This window comes from Mya arenaria, chromosome 8 (genome assembly GCF_026914265.1).
Source record: "Mya arenaria isolate MELC-2E11 chromosome 8, ASM2691426v1".
NCBI lineage: Eukaryota > Metazoa > Mollusca > Bivalvia > Myida > Myidae > Mya > Mya arenaria.
In genome coordinates this window covers 20144610-20170296 of record NC_069129.1, presented here as the reverse complement: position 1 = coordinate 20170296, position 25687 = coordinate 20144610, and the positions used below count along the sequence as shown (strand labels likewise).

General features: G+C 32.9%; 1 protein-coding gene across 4 annotated transcripts in view; it reads right to left on the bottom strand.

The window, feature by feature from the left end:
* Positions 1–24885, bottom strand: part of LOC128242487 (15-hydroxyprostaglandin dehydrogenase [NAD(+)]-like) — a 30224-nt gene extending 5339 nt beyond the window's left edge. The window contains exons 1-2 of one of the 4 annotated variants that reach the window (XM_052959645.1): positions 23907–24885; positions 1338–1461 (exon numbers count right to left, since the gene is read on the bottom strand). In XM_052959645.1, coding sequence (XP_052815605.1) covers positions 1338–1461; positions 23907–23999 — 217 coding nt within the window. In that variant the 5' untranslated portion in view covers positions 24000–24885. Of the gene's footprint in view, positions 1–1337; positions 1462–3245; positions 3768–4662; positions 4865–13140; positions 13269–23906 lie in introns of those variants that run through there. The other 3 variants (XM_052959643.1, XM_052959646.1, XM_052959644.1) reach the window with 3 other exon arrangements.
* Between the last annotated feature and the right edge of the window lie 802 nt (positions 24886–25687).

The window sequence follows — 25687 nt, the reverse complement described above, 5'->3', positions numbered from 1 at the left end:
TAATGTGTTTTATCTGGAGGTTTGATTTATATTAACTGCCTTTAAACCTTTAAGAAACTGATGTAATATTTCTTCTGAGTGTTGTTCTCATCAAAGAAAATTGTGAAAGATATTGTAATGTGTTTATTATCTAGAATGAACGTGAGCAGACATACAATAATGTAATATAATTAAGACTATTTGACCTATAGATCACAATCATAGTGTCTGTTGGGGCAACAATAAATAAACAGTCAAAATACCGCCAAAATTATATAATAATAATAATAATAATAATAATAATAATAATAATAATAATAACAATAATAATAAGTATAATAATAATAATAATAATAATAATAAAATAATAATAATAATAATAATAATAATAATAAAAATGATGATAATAATAATAATAATAATAATAATGAGAAGAAGAAGAAGAAGAAGAAGAAGAAGAAGAAGAAGAAGAAGAAGAAGAAGAAGAAGAAGAAGAAGAAGAATGATAACATTAATAATAATTATAATTATAAAAATAATGATAATAATTGTTCTAAAACCTAAGCATGAACTCAAATATCAGATATATAGACTAACACTATATAACTATGCGGATTATTATGCAACGACTATTTTTTAAACCACATAAAGATGTCATCCATTCATTTAATATGTAAGTGTGGGCTTTTAACAAGACGTTGGATATTTTAAAATAATTTTTATTCATTCAAAAACCCAACTGCAACAAAAACAACTTTGCCGACTTCTTTAAACAGCTGCGAAACATATTCCTTTAGCCAATATTTTCAGCTTTACTCAAAGTTGCTGATTTGCATCGGGATTAGTTTTGCAATAACCGTTTCGATACACTTACTTAAATTTACGATCTGATATTATCATATTGTCGGAAAAATGACAGTCAAGATAAACAAAAAGCTACAATCAGGTTTGTCTATCTTAGAATTAACGTGTTTTAGATTTGTCAGACAAGTCATGGTAATGTTATGTAAATGTTCTACATCTATCAACACGAGCAAAAGGGTGACTGATGATATTTCTAATAGAGAATGTCATTTCCCACCAATTTTATGAGAACAATTTTCTTGAAACAGAACATTTCGATCGCTTTCTATCAGACCGAGGCATTTGACAATTATCTCTGATGGATGGAAACAAGTACGATAGAGTCAAACGCAAAAAGTTGGTGGAAAAGCTTCACAATGACATTGGCAGGAAGAAGCGGGTACGGAGTATGCGATTACAGAGCGTATTGATACAATATTACTATTGGTTTCAGCCTTTTATCAGATTAGCAATTGTCAAGATAATCTCCATCTTTCCGTAATATATGTTCTTACCTTCAAACTGCTCCTGTGAGGTAACATTGCACGAACAGAAGATGACGTTACTGCTGCCGTATTTTTCCGCAAGATCCTTCTCAGTTGAGCGCCCAGCCTCCTCGTTGTAATCTACGATACTCACCTGAAATTACACTAACAACTGTAACGCTGATTTATTAAAAACATTACATTTCACAATTATCATATGCGTATCATGTGTCAAACGTGTACATACTATGTTTGAAAACATTGTTATCAACGACACAAGCCTGCAACGATAACAATGACACCTGTAAAAATAAAGATTGGTTTATATTTTACGGAAGTCATTAAACTTATCTTTATTGGATATAGCTACAAAGATACAATACGTTTTGGATCATTCAGACCCAAAACATTAAAGAAATGCACCTTCCTTAGTGCAACACTCTGAACAATCTTCATTGGTCATACAGAGAATGACATACAATTAGCAAAACGGAAATATATGCAGCGGACTTATTCATAGAGGTACCAATAAACAATAAACAACAATGAGGATCATATGGTATTAAAAGGACGGGCTTCAAAGTGTATATGGACCTAGGCGTTTGCCACCATCTCTCTTATGTAACGTGTGGGTATTTATCGAGCGGTCAAAGGTCATTTTATTAATGCATACCTAAGTATGTGGACAATATTATCACCACTACTTTAGGACAAATCGATGGCAAGGTCTAAAAGGTGAAAAAGGAAGAATATCATGCCAATATTTCAAACTTTTAACGACGACATACCATTCTAAAAAGCAGCCTATGGTAGACCTATGGAAACCATTGCTTACGTTCAAAGCCGATCTGCTGATTTTTTTTATCTTAAACAACGCATGCCCTCTTCCATAACAAATATTTTGGATTGCCCATCACGACATAAAGTGTATTGAGATGTCAAAAATGTCAAAAATGATAAGTAACTTCAATTTCCAGTTACATTTTGAAAAGCCTGTAAGATTGAATTTTAAATTTGAAGCTTTTATTCCACTGGAGTAAATCTAAATCTAATCTAATGCAGAAGTTATAAAGGCATAAAAACGAATATTAGGAAAATACGAAAACATTTTAAAACGCAACTGGAAGTCATCAACTTTGAGAAAAAAATGTCAAATGAAGGATTATACTTACTACTCTTATCAGTTAGATAGTCTCTATCGACGTGTTTTAGCAGGCCATGTTGAAAATGAATTTGTTATCATGTGAAGTGTTTAAACCATTTGAAATGCGTTATGTATCATTATTTACACAATAGATTTTGAATAAGGATTTGTTTTGCTAGTTTACAAATGCAAGACTGTATTATTATGAAAAGGAATTTGGTTTCTGTAATAAAACACGTTTAAAAAGAAGGTTTCAGTGTTCAACTATCAACAACTAGTGACATGAGTATTTTGAACATCAACGTAAAAAACATTTATGTAGTATTCAAACGACTTTTAGTAAATACAGTGTTTGATTATTTAATTTGCCATCTGCTTATTTAAACCCGACGAAAATTTTTGCACGTTGCATATGAGCAATATTTTATGCCAAATAAATCAATCCAAACTATCATTTAGAAAACTTATTTGGTAAAAATATAATTACCGCAGCAATAAAATAAAAAAGGAAGCAATTAAAATCATACTTGAATTAGTATCCTCATATCTGCTACAAAAATTAAAAACGCACTCTTACATATATATATATATACTAAAACAGTAATCCAATTAGGAGCAGGAACGATGAATACATCCAACATTTGAAAAAATGTTCGGTTTTAATTGACAAATGATAAGCAAAACACTCTCAAATCTCCAAGCTACCGTCAGAATGTGTGTTTTCTTTCTTTCTTTTTTTCAAAACGAAATGTCTTATATTAAACCGTACACAAATGCAGTACACAATAGCTCACCTTTGCACCTCCAGCCAGAAGGGCCTCCACAAACCCCTGTCCTATTCCCGAGGCTCCTCCGGTAACCAACGCAACTTTATCAGTTATATTCATGCTTAGATATCAACGACAAAAACCTGCAAGTATCCTTTGTTTGATATTATTCAACTGGAGTAAAATATTACTTTCATAAAGTTTAACACATACACCACTCTTTTTGTATATGTTTCTTATTAACTGAACATCTCCAGTAGATCTGCTCAAAAGCTCGCACTTGTAATATTTAAAGGGTTGATTTGGCTACCAGTTAATATCCCCACGTAATATTGAAAAATACAAGTTCCAATTTCTTCAAACAGAGGTTTTCACAACTCCACAAGCTTTCACCTAGTGTTTGAACAGACTGATAACAGACTTCTCTCTTCAATCAGCAGAAAAATATATCTCTTCAGTAAAGACACAGTAATAATGTAGGTTATACAGAACAAATAATTTCTCCATTTAAGAGCGCTTTACAGAAATCATATTTAAAATATTTTAAAATCCGACCTTGTATCTCAGAATCAAGATACTAAAAGAAAATATTAAAGCAAACAAGATCACATCCACTCGAATTATTGGTTTTCGCTTCTCAATTTCCCGCCCCTCAACTAGCACTATTGGTTGCCGGCAGCTCCTCAGTTGTAGGTAAATAAACCTTTTACTCATCTTGTCTTTTAATAAAGATCTACATTTATATAACATTAACCATTGCAAACGAATAAAGCTAAAAATCAAAAAGTGTTATATAAACAATCGTTAAGCGAAATGAATGTTTTAAGATGTTATTTAAAGTTATCATAACAAGGACTTGGAGTATTTGAACAAAGTGATAACGGACTTTCTCTTCAATCAGCAGAATAAGATTCCTTCAGTATAAAGTAGGTAGGATAAAAACAAATATACTTTCTCCAAAAGCATATTGGTTTCTGCATATTTTTATCAAGTACGTACTAATGAATGGAAACTACATTGACAATCCCTAAAGAAATAATAAAACAAACGAAAGCCTTGATTGCAGGCATAAGGCTACGGCTTAACAGAACTAAACAAGATACACACAGCGTTGCAACACGGCAAAGAAAGACCGCATATGCATCATCAAAGCATATCAATAAACACAATCATCTGGTCAATACATGTTGAATGAAGAACAATGTGATGGAATACGTGAGTATCCGACGATAGTCCAAAAGTAATATTAGGACACGTTTAAGGAACGATTGAAGCTGACAAGTGATGATCCTTTACTACAAAGAAGAAACGGCAACATGCAAGAAAAAAACACGTTCAACGTGATTATTTGATTGTTGCACATTCTTATCAAGCAAAATATTTTACTACCTACAAATACCGCTTGACATATATTTAGGCAGTCCCTCCTTAAGGTAACACTGACCTTCGCACCTTTTGCCAAAAGGCTTGTAGCAAACTGTTGCCCCATTCCTGCGGCTCCGCCAGTAATTAGCGCAACTTTACCACTTAGTTCCATATTTTAATACGTCCCTAACACAGAAAAATATATAAATATATACTCGTATCTCAACTATATCAAACTCCTCACTAGTTTAAATCACCTGCGTTTACACTGATTTTAATCCTTGTACTATATGTATTGTCGTACAATGGTATCTTTCGAACTATAAATCAAGACCTCGGTTCATTGATAAATACGTTCAGTTGCTTCACATTGTTAGAATGCAATGTCATTATCAATGGTCATGTGAGATCTACATGGTCGATGTTTGTTTGAATAACCTTACAATGGAGACTGACACTGATGAAGATATTCTATCCTTGCTTTTGTCCATAAGTTTTAACAATTTTTCATTTCTTTTAGCGTATACTGTAGGATTATTGTAGAATGGAATATTTAAATTTTAGCAATGTTCTTAACAGCGGTACTATCTGATATCCTGAACTTGAACATTATAGTTTTGTGAAATGCAATGCCTAATGTTCTTTAAATGGCAAAACATTGATATTTGACAACAATTGGAACACGAAAATAATGTAAATAGAACATTAGTAAGATAGATTGCTATGTTTCCCAGTTGAATACAATACAACCAGAAATAGGCTAAACAGTATTACGCAAAACATCCAGAGCATTAAAATCAAAACCATTTCCCACTTTTACCAAACGACGTTTTGCAGCGAAGTAGCAAATCTAATGTTGTGATAGGATTAATATGAAAATGCTGGGTACAGATACCGTCGAACTATCTGCCACCACGTGTATCATTGATTTTAAGCGGAATTTGATAGCGCTTTGGATTTGAGAGTTCATAAATTTTCTTCATAATAATCGTTTAATTTGTTTTCTAGAAATATTATTGAATTGTATTTCAAATAAAGCAAAATATAACTAAGAAAGAATGGGGTTATTTGGACCACCTCCTGTTCATTACCGTTTCGTGATTTTTGTTGTGACAGGGATGCTTTGTTGTTTATTATCATCCCTGTTCATATGTTGCAATAAGATATGCTGACATGTAAGGTCTAAACTTACTGGACATATTTATGATATGAAATGTCCAAGAAGACAAGATATAAATAGGACACGAAACTACCAAGTTGACTATTTATACAATACAATATGTTAACATGATAAGAAAAATACTTACCAGATATATATTTGGTATTAAATTTCCAAACTGACCAAACATATATAGAACATGACACTACAAAACCGGCGATATTTACAATACATTGTGGTGAAATGAAAGGTCCAAACTGACCAGACATATAAATGACCAACTAGCCAGATATTTAAAACCCTTTAGTGACATGAAATGTCCAAACTGACCAGGCTTGTATATGACATATACGGACGAAACTGACCAGATATATACCTAATGATAACATAAAATGTCCAAACTGACCGGACATATACAGGAAATAAAGGATCAAACTGTCCAATGTTATAAGTTTCTAACGACGACTTACCAATTTTACAAGCTACTCTCACATTACGCATGGAATTAAAATGTTCGATGTCTGAACCTAAAAAAACGAGGTTGAGCCCTTTTAAACCAATCCAAATAACAACTGTTTGGAATTTAAGATAAAAAAAACATCTGATAAAGTACTACTAGTATGTTGCAATATGATTTAAGTATGATAATATTGAAGAATAAAATACAAAAGCAAAGGTAATCAAATCACATGTTACGAAGGTCCAAAAAATCAAATGATCTGCATTTGTGTATTTTCTATTGTATTGTTCATCGTTAAGTAACATAAGAACTATGGAAGCCCATGCCAACGTTTAAAGCCAATCTGCTGTTCTTAAAACAAATTTTAGGTGTAAGACCGCAATCATGCAATGCTGCAGTTTATGGTGAATTGGCAAGATTCCCACTAAGTTTGTTTAGGAAAATACGAATTATCAAGTACTGGTTCAAGGTTAAACGTTATCCTGAGTCTCTTATGTATAAGGTTATGTTAATGGTGAATATATAAACACTTGGACAGTTAATCTGAAACAGTTGTTGAACGAGCTTTTATTTGCTTATTTATTTACATGTGATAATGTAACAAATATACAGATAGAAGCTCTCGTTACAAGAATATATGATACTTACTTACAACAATGGTATACAACTGTTAGAAATTCAGACAAGCTACAGTGTTATGTTAATTTTAAACAAGATTTTGCAATTGAAAAATATTTATTTTGTATTAATAGCAATAAGTTAAGGATACTTCTTACCATATTTAGATGTTCGGCACACAACCTTAATATTGAAGAAGGAAGATATAGAAATATAAACCGAGAAGATAGAAAATGTAATAAATGTAATATGAATGTTATAGAAAATGAATATCACTTTTTGTTAGTGTGTCCTCATTATTTGGATTTACGTACAAAATATATACCCAGGTATTATATTCACTGGCCTAATATGACCAAATTTATTAACGTGATGTCCTGTAATAATGATAAAATATTGATGAATATTGCTATTTATTTATCATTCGCTACGGATAGAAGAAATGCTGCTTAGCATAAATAACATGTCTAAATACATTTCATGTATAGTTATAGTTCATGCTTTTCTCCTCAAGATTAATTTTTGTAAAAATGATCTCATATTCATTTCATATCTATATTTTACTCTATTTTGTTGTTATTAATGCCATCTAGTATGTTCTTTGTGTACTGGCAATGTTCTAATTGAATTTGCTAATAAAAAAAATAAAATAAAAAAAACTGACTTGATTTATTGTGACTTTATGCCCTCTTCCATAACTAGTATTTATATGTGAAAAAAGACACAAGTGATAAGTAACTTCGATTCCCCGGTACATTTTCATAAGCCTTTAAATGTGTAGCTTTAATTTACATCAAAACTGGATACTCTTATAAACTTATAATGCAATGCTTTGTTTTATTTAGCTATTGATACAAATATATTAATACATTTTTATTATATATTATATCCTTAATGTATCATTTGATAAAGGACTCGATGAAAGTCTGCTGGAATAGTCTATTAAACTACATATGGTTTTTTTCATATATCTAAGGTGCAAAAGTACATAATCATAAAACAACCAAATATTTTGAAAATACGAAAACAGTTTGAAACGAAACTGAAATCCATAGACTAAATTTAAGATTAAATGACAGAATTGATCAAATGAAGGATTAGTATTACTACTCTTATCAGTAATATTGTCTTTATCGACGTGTTTAAGCAAGGCGTCTGTAGCAATATACATTTGTTATCAAACGAAATATTTAAACCATTTGAAGTGCGTGACATATCAAAATCTTAGTGACACATTTTTTTTTTTTAAATAATGTGTTTGCTAGTTTACAAATGCAAGTCTTTTTATCACATTTTTTGGGGTAAAATAACACCTTGGAAAATACCTTTTCAGTGTTAACATATCTACTGACATGAGAATTGTGAACATCAACGTAGTATGTACTTTTGTAGTATTCATACCACACTTTAGTGAATACAATGTTTGATTAATTACTTTGAAAACTGTTTATCTAAACCCGATGACACTAAACAATATTTGTACTGGGCATATGATCGACACTTTAAGCAATAGCATCAATCCAAACTGTCATTGAAGTACATAATTGGGTAAAATATTGTAAGCGTAGCTATAAAATAAAAATGTAAAACAAAAAAGAAACCCTTATAAATCATACTTCCATAAGTATACCTTGAACTGAAATACACACATGAACAATCAAATACAAAATCATTCTATACATACGTATTTAAGAACAGTCATCCAAATAGGAGCAAGAACGATGAATAAATTCAACATTTGAAAACACATGTTTGGTTTTGATTGACCATAATAAAAAAAGGGATTAGAAAAGTACTCTCAAATCTTCAATCAACCAGTACCTGTGTTTAATCTTTTTTACAAAACGAAATATCTTAAATGAAAGCATACACAAATGCAATTCAATATAGCTCACCTTTGCACCTCCAATCAGAAGGGCCTCCACAAATCCTTGTCCTATTCCCGAGGCTCCCCCGGTAACCAACGCAACTTTATCAGTTATTTGCATTCTATGATTTTCAGGACAAAATTGAGAGTTACCTTAGTCTGTTTCAATTGTAAGAAAATATTACATTTAGAAAGCTAAACACGTACAACACTCTCTTTGATAATGTTTCTTATATTCAATACACTCCAGTGTGAAGCACGCACTTGTAAAGTTGAAAAAGTTTGTTTTAGCTAAGGGTTAATATTCGAACGAAATATTGAAAAAATATAAATTCCAAATTCTTCAAATAAAGGGTTTCATTAATCCACAAGCTTTCCTCTGGTGTTTGAACAGATTGATAACGACCTTTTCTCTTCAATCAGCAGGAAAAGATGTCTTCAATAAAGTGACAGTAATTATTTAAGTTATACGTATCATAAACGTTCTCCATTAAAGAGCGATTTTACAGAAATTATATTCAAAATATAATCCCACCTTGTGCCTCAGAATCAAGATATTGATAAAAATATAAAAGCAAACTAGATCATATCCAATTAAATTATTGGCTTTCGTCTCTCATTTTTCGCCCGTTACCTAGCTCTATTGGTTGCCGGCAGCTCTTCAGCTGTAGGTAAGTAAACCTTTTATCCACCATGTCTTTTAGTAAATATTTATATTTATATCACTTTTATCATTGCAAACGAATGGAGTAAAAATAAAAAAGTATTATATATACAAGTATTATATATACACACGTTTAGTCTAAGAGTTGTATATTTTTAGCAGTTATTCTATAAAATTATCATGACAAGGACTTCCTCAAACTCACAGTAAGTGTTTGAACTAAGTGATAATGGACTATCTCTTCAATCAGTAGAGTAAGATAACTTCAGTAAAAAAAAGGTCGGATATAAATCGCATATATATATACTTTCTTCAAAAGCATTTTGATTTCTGAGCATTTTAAATAAAATATGTAGTTATAGATGAAAACTACAGGGACTATCCCTGAAGCCATAATACAACAAGCGAAGGTCATGATTTGAAGCTTACGGCTACGGTTTACACACAACGTCGCAAATCGACAATGTAAGACCGCATATGCAACATCAAATTATTATCAATAAACATAATCATCTGGTCAATACATGATCAATTAGGTTCGAATAAATGGACTATGTGAGTATCCGACGATGGTCTAAATGTAATTTTAAAGACACTTTTAAGGAAGTGAAACGTCGAAATTCACGAACAAACAACTACACAAGTTTAACATGATTATTTCAAATACTAACCAAGCAAAATATTTTTTCTACCTACAAATATAAATTGGCATATATTTAGGCAGTACCTGCTTAATGTAACTCTGACCTTTGCACGTTCTGCCAAAGGGTTTTAGCAAACCGTCGCCCTAATCCTGCGACCCCACCAGTAATCAGCGCAACTGTACTACTTAGTTCCATATTTTAATAAAAAGCAGTTTCATTATCAATGTTAAAGAGAGATCTACATGGTCAATGTTTTTTTAAATTACCTAACAATTGAGACTTATATTGATAAAGTAAGTCATTCTATACCTGCTTTTTGTCCATTAGTGTTAAAAAGTTTTTTGTATTTCTTTTATACATTATTTAAGGAGTAAAGTGAAATGGGATAGTTTCTGTTTGAGCAGTGTTCTTAACAGCTGTAATATCTGATATCCTGAACTTGAACATAATAGTTTTGTGGAATGCAATGCCTAATATATATATATACATTTAAATAGCATTACATTGATTTTTGACAAACATACAAGTGGAACCTGCAAATAATGTAAGTAGATCATAAGTTAGATAGATTGCTATATTTCCCATTTGAATTAAATACAATCAGAAATAGACTAAACGGTATTAAGCAAAACATCCACAAACATAAATTCGGAACTATTTATGGAATTTTAGCAGACGATGTTTCACAGGGTAGTTATTAAGCAAATGTTTTATAACATTTGTATAAAATTGCTTCGTACAGATACCGTCGAACTATCTCCCACCAAGTGTGTCCTTACTTTTCGGCGGAGTTTGATATCGATTTAGATTTTTGAGCTTATTTTTCATATTTTAAAATCGACGTAATCTTTTAACCTCGTATTATAAACAAAAATATAACTAAGAACGAATGTCTTTTAATCAAACCAGCTTCTATTTTCTTCCATAACATGATTCTCGTTGTGATAGGGATGCTTTGTTGTTATTATCTTCCCTACGCATAAGATACAACAACATATGATGACATCAAAGGACCATACTTACTAGACATATATATGACGTGAAATGTGCAAGCTGGCCAGACATAAATAGGAGATGAAACTACCAAACTGATGAAACATATATAATACCTTATGATGTCAGGAAATGTCCAAACTAACCAGACATATAATATAGAAAAATAACCAGATATATATTACCATAGGATGAGAAGAGGGTCCAAACTGACCACACGCATATAAGACAAGCAAGGACTAATCTTACTAGACACATATACCATATGGCAACACCAAGGACGAAATTGGCCAAATATAGATAGATACATGATACAAAATGGCAACATGAAAGAACCAAGCTAAACAGACAACTATAATAAAAACTAAGACAGCGAATAGACGCTGTAATTAGTCTAGGTATAATATATTTGTTAGTAAAACAGAGTTGGAAATCATTTCTGTGTGGAATTGTAAAAACTAAACAGAAAAAAATCCACTATGTCTATGTATATATGTTATTTGCATAGTATTTTGTTGAAATGTTTGATCAGGGATCATATTGACCTATTTCAAACACATCGTCTGTATATACTTTTTCGATGAATAAACGTTCTTCTTCTTCTTCTATAAGAATTACGGTTGAATTATACAGACCTGTGACGTTTAGAAGAATGCACATTATGGCTCCACGTAATTATATTATATTAACTGATTGAAAAATGCAATTGATTTAAACAAAATTTATTAAACATATACAAACAAACTACACAGAATATGCACACACACACAAGTTGTCTATAATATTGAAATGGATTTGAACGAAAGCATAGCTCATAGAGTTCTTCTCCCTAGGAATTAAATGCAATTATCGAGCCTTGTTCAGAGATGACATTTTGTCATCAATTTTTAAATTAACAATTACAGCCACTGCATTAGGGACACGTGTACGAATTCATTAATTTGTGTTACGACTTATTAGCTCTTTATAAATTTATACATAAACACTATCACAGTTAATTGGCTTATAACTGTAATTGCAACAATGGCTATTCTTTGTTAGATGGTTTTTACTAAACCATAATAGAATTCACCACTCCACAAATCGAACATTTATCAATATGAAACGGCTTAACAGCTCTTGGCAATTTTTTTATTTGGTTTAAAAAGTTTCTTATCAATGGAATATAACACGAGTTAAAACTGATTAATGGCAATGCCAAATAGTTAGGGAATTAATAAACAAGGCCAGATAAACGTGAATAGCAAAACAAAATTCGAAAAAGCATTTGAAATGAAATTATTGATAACTGTTCTTTACTGTACAATTGCGAGAGCCTAACTAAGTATCATTATTTCAATTTGTTTGAAACTATTATATACATCGTATGAAATAACAAGTGGGTATTAAATAACACTTTATGAAATAAGCATTTTAATAATACGAAAGCACTGAAAATATTACTTTCATGATACATAACAGACTCTTCATCTTAAAAGTTTATGATTCGTCATTTACATCACCTTGTAATTCAATTCAGGTGATACACTAAATTTATACTGAATTGCTGGACAAGTCCATAAGACAAGGCAAGCCCAGTCGACAAGGGCAATCACAGTAGACCGATTCGCGAACCATCGCGTATAAACTTAGTTTACATTGAACAGTTTATCTTGCTATTGTTTGTATTCTGCCAGCAGGCCACAAGCAGCCTTAATCACCAAGATAGAGAGTGTTAAATTATGATATCATTCTGTAATGTATTGTTGTCGTTAGCGTTTGAATATTACGTTTAAAAGTGATTTATCGTATCATCTTCGTAGTGATTAATCGTTCATGCGTTATAGTGGCGTAATATAATAAACTGTTCTAGGTTACGGTCGGGTCGTTCAATTTATAGTATATTTGAGAAACAATAACTCTAAGTTTTCTTAAATGAAATTAATTAGCTTTTAACAATTGGGAAAGAAATTATCATTATAAATATAATTACTGAATTACGTGAATGATGTCATTTTCGGTATTCTAAAAGCAGTTGAGCTGTTTAAATAACGCGTAAAGTACATCGAACTCCGCACACTTTAACCAGCCAAACTCCGATGTTGACATCCATAGCGCAATTCATCCCTTCAATAAATCACCAATGCAATTAATTAACACTGATTAAACAAACCTTTACTCCCTCGGTCAGAAGGGCATCGGCAAATCCACGACCTATACCTGAGGCCCCGCCTGTTACCAAAGCAACTTTATCACTTAAATCCATTCTGTGGCGCACAATAAATAACCGAATATTATCCATACACGTCCTAAAGCAATGAATGATTTGAAAGATAACGTTTTATACTGTTTTAATCGTTGTCTCTTTTCACCAATTCATATCTTTCCAAATCTAGTTCGCTCAATATCCTTACGTTATCGTTTAGTTGATCTTTAAAGAACTACCTACAAACTTTAGTTTAATAAGGTAATCCAATGGCAAAAAATGTGTTTGTGTTAACTTTTATTCAGATGTATTCCGATTTGCTCCTTAATCTAATCGCATTGTCAAGTTAAGTCGTTTTCGACCTATAAATCAAAAGCCCATTTAACAGATAAACAGCGCTTTCACGTACATTGATCGAATGTTATGCATTTCGAAATTGACATTTGACATTAATATTAACTTTGCAATCTTAAGAATAGTAAACAATATGGGTTAAAACGTACGCCTCCCACTCAAATCAATTCTTTACAGTGGGTGATGAATTCGCTTAAATGAGTTTAACTAAACATTTTGTATAGGAGTCGAAACGTATTATCTCGGATGTTTTAAATATATGATTTACGCTAAGCAGTTAAATTATAACTCACTATTCATCACATCCCTGGTTGCGTTTAATGATTTAATTACTCAAATGCGTAATACATAAAACAGGTTTCTGATAACAAACGTACTCATATACAATTAAAAATTTCAAGTAAGTGTAAGTTATATAAGTACTTTTTACTGCTTGGTACTGTGTAATTTCCATTTGTACTAGCATTTTGTATTTTGTGTACTTTCGGTATATTGTTCCATGTCTGTATCATAACCAAAATGAAAGTTGGCATTTAATTTTTATAATCGTAAATATTGGCTAGGTGCTTTGACTTCCAGCGCATTGTCTGTAAAGAAAGAAAACAAAGTGGAATTTGATTTAAATGGTAGTTTAACAATACAATGTAAACTACCAAGACGATATTAGCAGTTAGCAGTTTTAAGAATTCAAATTTTCAATTACTGGCCTCGAAATTGTATAATCTTCAATATAATGGGCTAGTCTCTTTGAGCGCATTACCTTTAAAAAATATGTAAAAGTGAAAGATGGCAGAGATGTGAAAGATTTTCTAAAATACGTGAACTCGAACTATCAAGGGCTCTCAGGGATGTGAAAGATTTTCTAAAATACGTGAACTCGAACTATAAAGGGTTCTAAGGGATGTGAACGATTTTCTAAAATACGTGAACTCGAACCATAAAGGGTTCTCAGGGATGTGAACGATTTTCTAAAATACGTGAACTCGAACTATCAAGGGCTCTCAGGGATGTGAACGATTTTCTAAAATACGTGAACTCGAACTATCAAGGGCTCTCAGGGAATGGGTAAATTAGGTAAAATACGTGATATTTAACTACCAAGGTTTATCAAAAATGATGATAGCAGGAAAACAAAATTATCTTGATAAGGTTTTCTGGGGTCAAATCCACACACAAAGAGTTCACAATTTGTGGGAAAGAAATGTGAAAGCTGATTTTTTCTGCAATTTCATAATAAAGTGGTGAACTGGAGTAACTTTACATATAACAAAGAAGAGAATCTCGTCGACCATATCAAAGCTTAGACCTGGTGATTGGTCGCTTATCAAAATATTTACATCTGGCAAGCATTTCTAAACACAAGGAAAATTATTGATAAATAATTCGAAGAAAAAAATTGAAAACATTTTGTAATCACATAAACATGAAACTTGTTTTTCAACAGTGTTTAGTAAATACTCGAATGTGTATCGTGTTGGGGTGTCAGATATGTGTAAGATAGTAAGATAAGCGCAATGTTCTGTAACACGCTGATGTTTACAAGTTAAAACGCAGATTGGTCGCACGATGTAAGTTGAGATTTGAGCCATTATATGCCTTAAACCAAATTTCCCGGCATGTTTCATTTAAAATTCCTCGAACGGTATAAGAGAAAATTAAAACTGCAAACATGAAATATATCATCATGAGGTTAGTATTGTGAACAGGTAACATATACAGTTTAAGTTGCCACCTCTAAGAGTTGCGTTTACAAGTTTTTTATACAAGTATTATCGTCGAAGGGCCATTTCTAATACTAACTTTGTGTCGACTTACTTTAATTTATTCTTTTGTTTTACCTCGTCTTGGCTTCATATCATAGTTTTAATAAAAACCATTACAAAAACCTTTTGGGCTTTTAATAATTTCCTAATAGTTAAGAAACAGTATTACACGGTTTAAGTGTCTCTTTGGTCCTAGCAGTGCATCAACACAGGTTGTTCGTTCAGCTTTAAATACTGTCTGGTCTGTACTTGTCAGTGTATTATTAGTGTTTTTTTCTTTAATTTAATTAAGTGAGTTAGTACCGACAGGCCTTTTTCTTTGAATTTCGTCCAGTATTATACAACTGGGTTCTGTAAAATACAAGAAGAAATTTAGCAAAATGATTCGAGCCATTAGAATTATTTAAGGATAGCACCTCATCATCGTCAAACCTTGACACACTATATATTCCTCATGGCCACGTTGACACAAACAAGAAGTAGAAGGGCTTTTGCATTTTTCTTTTATCCAATAACAACATTCTAATTATTTCTTGAGTCAAGTTAATAATTGACACAGTGTGGGTAAGTCCCGTAATAATTTTTGCTGCCATAAGGAAGTTTTACGAGTGTTTATTGTTCATATTCAGTGCATATTATCTCAATCACGGAAATGGACAGTTCATATCATCAACAATTTCAGTTCATATTCAGTACACATACGCGTTATCACGGAGAGTGACAATGAATATATCAACCCTCTGCATATTATAAGGCTACAGTACCTATCATTAACATCACGGAAGGCAAACGTGTCTATTGTCAACAACAAAAGGTGGCAGTGCACATTGTTACCATTGCGGAAGATGACATTGCATATAATTTTCATCACGGCAAGCGATAGTTCATAATGATCATAATCACGTAGCGTAATATCTACATGATATACTTTCTGCAAAAAACAATACTCAATGTGTGCATAGTGTATGGTGAACGTAAAGTATATAGTGTATTTAATACGTTAAAAAATGAAAAAAATGTTATTAAAATGGATAAAACATGTTAAACTACGCAATTTACTAAAACTTCTATCAGAAAATGGCTGCGCTCATTGGTTCCATCTTGGCTTCACACTGCCTTTTGGCTAATCACGAAGTTAAGTGTATTTATATGCAAAAAAAGACACGAATTAGAAGTGACTGCAATTCCTAATCACTTTGATACATTTTTAAACTTGAGCAACAGCCCAACTGAGGTGAACGTAACTCAAAATGTGGTCCTATAATAGATTTATCATACACTTTTTTTTCTCTGGTCATAGCTGAACAACTATAACTTATATTTTCGCTTTTTTATATGTTGAATGATTCATTTCTTGAAAGATTCGTAGACATTTTGCTGGTGCAGATTGTTAAACTATCATACATACATGTACATACATTGTTATATGATCATATATCTAAGGTGCAAAGTTCGTAAGCGAACTAACAACAACAGATATGTCAAGAAGACGAAAACATATTGCAACGCATCCATAATCCACAGACAAAGGACCCCCGTATTTGACAATATGTGTATAAATTAAAAATTTGAAGTACATCCGTTATCACCAATGTTTACTTAGTCGACGTGTACAAATACAGAGACCAGTTTTGAGAGAACTAATTTTGCTAATTTATTACTATCAAAAGTACAAACGACATTGTTTAACCATTTGAAGTGCGCAATATATCATCACATTTGAAGTTATTAACAAAGATAAATGATTTATATTTTATAAATGAAAGTTTTGAACTTTCTCTTTGGTTATAAATATTACGGTTTTCTTTTAAATAGCGTGTACACAAAGAAAGTCTTAATGCATAAATAGCAAGAAATGATAACATACGCAGGGTGAACATGGACATAACATGTTGATTTAGTATCTTTAGATTATTTACTGAATGAAGTGTTTGATTGTCTACCTTGCAAATCATGTATTTAAACAATCCGGTTAAATTACACTACGTTAGTACGTTGACAATGAACTATATTTTTTAATATATGGTGTTGTCAATGTGCAACCTAGCTATAACAAAAGTTTTCGGGGTTTTAATAACTTGCTAGCTTTGTTGTTTGGTTAGGAAATAGTAACACACAGTGTTATAACTAAAACCTCAATAATTTAAATTAATATATTCACGAGTCCATTGTGATTTTAAATAAACACTTGCATACTCCAACAATTTATTAAAAATGCATAATGCATTGTATATTTATATTCCAGAAGTGTGATCGAATTAGGAACATTAAAGATAGATCCATCTAACATTGCATAGCAAACAGGTGGGTACATCCAATCTTTTAGAGCAATAAAGATGAATGCATCCAATATATTGGAGTACGAAAGATGGATCCATCTTACGCTTGAAAAAGCATGCTTGTTTTTGGTTAAAAGAAATGTTACTTGACAAATGAAATTTCAAACAATGTCAAAGCTCCATATAACCTATCATCAGCATGAATATTTTATTCTGAAATCATAAACTTATATAAACCCATGCATCGTTTTACCTAAATATAGCCCATCTTTGCACCACCAGCCAGAAGGGCGTTTACCAATCCCCGTCCTATTCCCGAAGCCCCTCTGCTGACCATCGCAACTTTTTCAGCTAATTGCATGCTTAGAATTCCAAGAGAAAATTACGAAAAATGGCTTCGGTCTGATATAAAGTTAATTTAGAAAAACACCAACGCCTACAACACACTTTTAGTAAATGTGTCACCAGTTTCAAAGCAAATTGACGGCAGCCATTTATTAGACAATATATATGCAGTAGAGCCGCTCTAAAGTTACACTTCTTATGTGTAAAAGTTTGGTTGAGTTATGAGTTAATATCCCAACGAAATATTGCACAATACAAATTTTAAATTCTTCCCAAAATCCACAACTTTCCTCTAGCTTTTAAATCAATTGATAACAAACTTTTCTCTTCAGGAAAGGCACTGTAATACAGTTAGATATCACACACTCGTGCAAGGAATAATGTTCTAAATAATTTGAAATACGATCGTGTAAATCAGAAGTAAGAGCAAACAAGCTCACATCCAATCGAAAAAAATATGAAATAAGAACCAAAAAAAAGATCACACAGTTTCTGAATAATAAACATATTCAAAATGACACTACTGAAATAAAACATAAACATATATGGGAAAATTCTTTAAACGAAACACTTAATTGGAAGGAAGTATATTCACTGCAACAATCGACACATGTATACGAGCCTTCAGCTTAAGATAATAAATAGAATTCTACCAACAAATAAATATCTCTTTAAATGCAAATTATCCAATTCTAGTTTATGCAACTTGTGTTTCAGCTTTGAGGAAACAATAAACCACATGTGCTGGGAGTGTTATATCATACAAGACCTGTGGAATGAATTGAAACGCTTTATCCACTCAAAAAATATTAGAATCGAACTAAATTTAAAAAATGTTTTATTAGGAATAAACGTCGAAAAAAGCTGTAGCTGCATTAACTTCATATTTATACTTCGAAAATACTACATTTTCTGTTCAAAACACAGAGAAACAATTCCTTACTTCCAAATTTTTGAAAAATACTTATATATTCGAATCAATATCGAACGTGAAATAGCTATTATGAAAGATAAGCTAAATGTCCATTTGCAAAAATGGGCTTTTCTTTTATAATCATCAGATATATAATACATTTTAGAAAGCCAGTTTGTCTCTTCGTTTTATCTTAATCCTTTTATGGGCATTTTTTTTTCTTTTTTTTTCTTTTTTTAGCCCAATCCCCCCTTTTTTATATCAGAAAATCGCAAAACAACAGGTGTCTTCATATGAAATATACTTTTTTGTATACATGTCAAATGTTTTTTCTACGTATAGCTGTATGAAGTGCTTTTTGTATACGTTTGAATAAAAAAAGACCTTAGTGAATATGGTGCGTGTACCCCTTTCCCCATGGCCAAGACTTTAGTAAATCTGGAGCGTGTGAACCTTTTTCCTGTGGCTAAGACCTTAGTGAATATGGAGCATGTGACCATTTTTCTATGGCAAAGACCTTAGTGAGTATGGAGCATATGACCCTTTCCCTATGGCCAAGACTTTAGTGAATATTGAGCGTGTACCCGTTTCCCCATGGACAAGCCCTTAGTGAATATGGAGCGTGTAACCCTTTCCCCATGAACAATTCCTTAGTAAATATGGAGCGTGTACCCCTTTCCTTATGGCCAAGACCTTAGTGAATATGGAGCGTATACCCCTTTCCCTATGGCCAAGACCTTAGTGAATATGGAGCGTGTACCCCTTTCCCCATGACAAAGACCGTAGTGAATATGGAGCAATTATCCCTTTCCCCATGATCCAAGACCAAGTGAAATTGAGCAAGAACCTTTTCCCCCAATGACTCATATAGGACACTACACATGGTGACATGAAAGGAGAAAACTGACCAGACATATTTAGGACATTTTATCCTGCCATTTGCATATAAATCGGTCCAACAACCAGGTGCCGTGTTAATATTAGTTTATTAGGATAGTTGACCACGTGATGTTTATCTACAGTCAGTTGACCATGTGACCGCGGATCTCTTTTCTATTATGAAAAATCAGAGGAAAAACACAAAGAAATGCCTCAGTATTTTAACAATAAACCGCTAACAACCACCCTCAACAACCACTCGCCCAGAAAGGTCTATCACACTGTCTGATAATGATACTGTCAAAGAAAATCGGACAGAAAATTTACATGCGAACTTACCCCACCCGCAAAAGCTACAAACTGAATGTGCAGCAACCAAGGATAGTAACTTCTGTTTTGAATGACAAAATCTCACCAACAACAGAAATGAATTCACTCTTTGACGTAATCTTAAACCATGACCTGTGTACCGTAGTATGTGACTTGCCAAATGGTTGTAAAATAATTAGAACACGTTTGTTGACTGATCCATGATCATCCTTTTTTAAAAAGTACTTGATATTTTAAGGTAAATTATCGTGTTTTAATAAACTAAGTATTATGATAATTCGTATACTAGGTTTGTGATACTCATAGTTTCAAACAATGACTGCATCGTATCTGTGAAAAGTATTTGCATCAGGTGCTCTTAATTGTATACCATCGTCTGCAGAAAGAGTTGGGATCTGTAATCATAGAAGTACTTTAGGTTTACATCTAAGTTTATCAATATTTGTTTTATTATTAAGCTTCCTCAAGTTAATGCACACTTTGATAAGATTTACCTTTTACGTTTTTGTCTTTATTTAGGTTTGTTGGGATAAGAGTGAGGTTTGTGCACTTAAAATGGTTTAAACCCCCAATAAATTTACATTTTACTGACTGTTCCAAGACGGTACCTATTAATCCTTGATAAACATATTTTTTTATACATAGTATGTATGCACTGTGCTGTTTGTGGAGTTTTGTGCTGTTCTTCCATGTTTTTTGTTTGTGATATTTTGTTTTTACGTTCTATGTCTTGGGCGTTTACCCAGTGCCATTAAACCGGGTTTATGTTTAAACTTTTTGCTACTGAGCTTGTTTCTGTAGTTTTTCGCATATATATTGTGCCGTGGATGGACAAAGTTTTTCTGGCAACCCTACGGCTCATCCGAGAATTTCCAACGACTTGCCAGATAAACTTCCTCTAGCCATGACACTAACTTAGTAGTATTCTCTATACACATGACGACATGAAAGGAGCAAGCTGACCGGACAAAAATACAATATAAGGGACCGAACTAACAAGACACATATATGACCTTACATATGGCGACATGAAAGGACGAAACAGACCTGACCTATAAAAAGGACATAAAAGGACCAAACTGACCGTAAATAAATCTTTAACATGAAATGGCAACACTAACTATACATACATAGTAAATTCGATGCACACCAAACACTAAACACTAATGAAAAAAATCACCGTATAACAAACAAATATGGTTAAGATATAAAGATGGCGACTTTTCGAATGATCATTATAGCTTCAAGTATCGGCGTTATACCATGGGATGATTGTAAATACTTTTGGGTTATCAATGCAATATGACAAGGTATTAAAATAATAATTCCTTTGTAATTGTGCAAGGCATAAAATAAATAGATGATACTGTAAAATACTTTATACATAAGACAAAAATAAGAATATTGCATTTCCATTATTTTCAGGGACGTATATATTTAAAAGTATATGGTACTAGTACGATGCAATCCATAATCCATACTTAATATGAAACGGCTTGACAGATCTTTGTAAATGCTTTCCTTTGTATGAAAGGTCTATATTCTATGTAATATGACCAGGTTTAAAATGATAAATTACAATGCCTAATACGAGGTATGTTCGGAAAGTTCCCGGACTGTACTTATAACTTTGTTATTTTTAAACGTAGAGCTTTGAAACTTCGGCCAAGTTGAGACACATATATATTCATTTTAATAATAAGCGGAGATTCGCCTAAGTCAATACATACTAAAAATATTGTATCCATAGCAACATAATATTTGCTTTTGTGGAGCAAGCCATATATTTTCCTATAATGTTCACATTAAACGCATTTTGTAACGTTAAAAAACGCGGGAAACGTCATCTTGACGTTGAACCACAACATGACGTCATTAGTAAAATACGCATGACGTCATTTAAGCATACACCGCCTCGCAAAACAAACTCAAAAACAGGTGCTCAAAGCAAACATGCAACGCGAAATTATTGAAAAACAGCGTGTCGTGATACAGTTTCTCTAGAGTTTAGATGTTTCACCGTCGAAAACATTGATACAGTTGAAGAAATCGTTTGGAGACCAAACTCTGAGTCGCACAGCTGTTTTTGAGTGGCACAGACGCTTTAAGGAGGGGCGCGAGTCAACATCCGATGAGAGATGTGGGAAGCCGGCACTTGTGGCGAAAAAGCGCGAAATGGTAAAGTCGATGCTTGATAGGGGCCGACGTGGAAGTGGCCGAGGAATGTGACATTGGGGTAGCAACAGCGTATAAGTTAATTACTGAAGAGTTTAAGATGACAAAGGTGTGCGCACGTTGGATACCAAGGCTGTTGGATGACAATCAGATGCAGAATAGGGTGAATAAATCATTGAACTTTTTGAGGTCCTATTGACGTGAAGGGGACAGATTTCTTCAAAGAATAATCACAACGGATGAAACGTGGTTTCATCTGTTCGACCCAGAAACTAAACAGCAAAGTATGGTCTGGAAAACATCGTCTTCACCACCACCAAAGAAGGCCCGGGTGACGAAATCGAAAGGAAAATTCATGTTCATCGTATTTATGGACAACAACGGAGTAGTCTTGATACATGCGGTCCCGGCGGGCGTTACCGTAAATGCAGCGTATTATTCAAAGGTAAACATTTTACAAACATATTTATAAACGAAATTACACATTTATATAATCATGCTATGAATCAAATATAGAGAATTGATGCATAAATTCAATCATAACAGCAGTGAAACGGTGTAACCTCACAATGCATTATTTTTCAAATAGACAACTTATTATTTAATTTTGTGTTATTTATTGAACAGGTCGTGAGGCGGGATATGGTCCAAGCACTGCGCAAGAAGAGGCCCGGCATGGAAGAGAACATAGAAAATGTTCTCTTACACCAGGACAATGCCCAAGCGCATAGGGCCCGGTACACAGAGTTGGAGCTGGATGTTCTCGGTATCGGCAGGTTGGAGCACGCCCCCTACAGCCCAGACCTTGCGCCACTTGATTTTGCGCTTTTCTCGGCCGTCAAAGCCCAGCTATGCGGAATCCGATTCGACGATCTCGAGAGCCTACGTTGTCACGTGCAGACAATCATGTCTTCATTTGATAAACAATGGTTTCAAACTGTTTACACATCATGGGTCAGGAGACATGAACGTTGCATGCAAGCACATGGCCGCTATTTCGAGAAAGAGTAAACTGAATTGACGTTGACGTTATAAGTTTTAACGTCGGGTTGCTCCACCATATCGTTGGTACATGTTTTAAATTTATTGTAACTTTTTTACTGTTATATGTATGGAATCGAAATTTTAGAGTGATATGGAATAAAAGGTGTAGTAAATCTGTACTTAGTTTCATTATAATACAATGAGCCTTTTAAAAGGAATGCGTTCAGTCCGGGAACTTTCCGAACATACCTCGTAGATTAACATAAACTGACAAAATGACATCCAAACAATGGCATTTGGTTGTAATTTAGTGTAACTGCTCTTCACCTTGCGTGCACTTAACATAAACACATTTGATAAAAACGAACCTAACAGAAACGAAACCTAAAACTGAATTAAGACTAGTATGTATACGATATGGTCTCGAATAATACATTGATAGTGAATTGAAAACACTCCATGAACTAGGCAATTCAATAGAAAGCCTCTATCACTGAAACATTTATCTTTCATATGATATGGTAACAACGACCTCTCTTCATCAATAGAATGGTGTTTACTTTTAATTGTGCTTATTCTTTAAATATTCTTTCGGAAACTACACCGGCATCCAGAAACAAATATTACATTGGCGAATCGAAACATTCTAGATAAAGTAACTCTCAGTAGCATGTTAAACATCAAATATATAATAAAAAGTATTAAACTAACCTTTGCTCCTTCTGTCAGGAGGGCTTCTGCAAATCCGCTTCCCATTCCTGAGGTTCCACCAGTTACCAACGCCACTTTACCTCTTAATTCCATCCTTAGGAGAACGAGATATAACTGTATAGTTATCCAGTTCTTCTAAAATCCGTCGCGTCCTATAGCAATGCAGTTAATACAGCACTGTTTGATGTTTTGATCATTTTCTCTGAATTGCAAATACATTTACTTTCAAAAATTACATCACGCATATATCTTTACTCTATCCTTTAGCTGAATATAAAACATCGAAACGCTTTCATTAAAAAAACCCCCAAACTATTTCAATGTCTACATTTTTTCTTAATGTTTATTCAGATGCATTCCAATCTAGACCTCATACTGCTCGTATTGTGAAAGTTTTGTTTCTTTTACTAATAAATCAGAAACTTCTTTAACTGAAACACAGCGGCTTCACGTACTTTTTTCGAGTGTTATGTCTTCAAGACGCAGAACATGGTATCCATGGTAATTTTATTTTAGATATAACATTTCCACTGAGCAAATATTTCGTGAAAAGGAACTAATTGAGGTAAAGTATTTACTTGCTATATTTAAATCACTATAAATTATTCCACTTTTTTACGTTAACTGTTAAAATCGCCAAAAAAAATATTTTTGCTTCTTGTTACCATGAAACAAGTATTCCAATGATAAACGACGTGCTGATATATAATTAACTATTCCAAGCTGTTGAAATGAATATGCGAAAACAGTTTAATATGGTTGTATTTATAAGCGCACACATATACATATTTTTTAAGTTATATTGGTGCAAGATGTAGTAAATGTCAAAGCGCAAATATTAAAATAAATTCCCAACAAAGAGAAGATCTCAAAACGCCTAGTTATTCCAATATTATCCAGCAGACATCTGATATTTCTAATGTTGTTTAGACAACATCTTTCTACTGGAACGTAATGGATATACAATCTTAGAAACCAGTTCTAGGGAAATCGTATTTCTAGGTAAAGGTTGAGCAGCTTTCTTCATTCTAAGAGAACTGAGCTGGGTTTCGATAAAATATTGTTAAAAACAATCAATTTCTCCTGTACGTTCTACGCAGATTCATATATACGTTTGTTTACAGGAACATTTGGTTTAAGTAACATGGTTTATATCAAACATTGTAAAACATTGTAAAACACGGTATATTTACGACCCGATCTGATGGGTAAACACTTAAAATGTGTCGTCTGTTTTTTTTGTTGGTTGTACAGTATAAACTCCTTTGCTCGAACTCACTCAGCTCGATTTTCTCGTTGGCTCGATCTGTATGTAAAGGACCGACTTGTTTCAACAAATGTTAACATTCCTGCTTGGCTCGAATATCCCGATGCTCGAAATATTTTCGCCAGTTCCTGGGAGGTCGACCCACCGGGGTTAAACTTTATGTCTAGAGGTATGTGTTTGTTAGGCCTTAAACATAGTTTTCTTTAAATGTTTACTACTGGGCGTGTCCCTAAAGTTATCATTGTAATATTATTGTAGCGTTTATACCCAAAGTAGCATTATATCACTGCATCGTTTAATAAATACGACCTCTTGTTATGTACACAGAGTAAAATGTCAATAAATGCTGGTGTTACATCATTTGAAAGGTCATTAAAAACATGACGAAATGAAATAATTGGAAACCACCAGGACGATCCCATTAATCGATATTTGAAGTATGGGCTTGGATGAGAGGCACGAGACACACAGCGCCGTTCGACATGAGCCACATATTTCCTATATACTTTACATT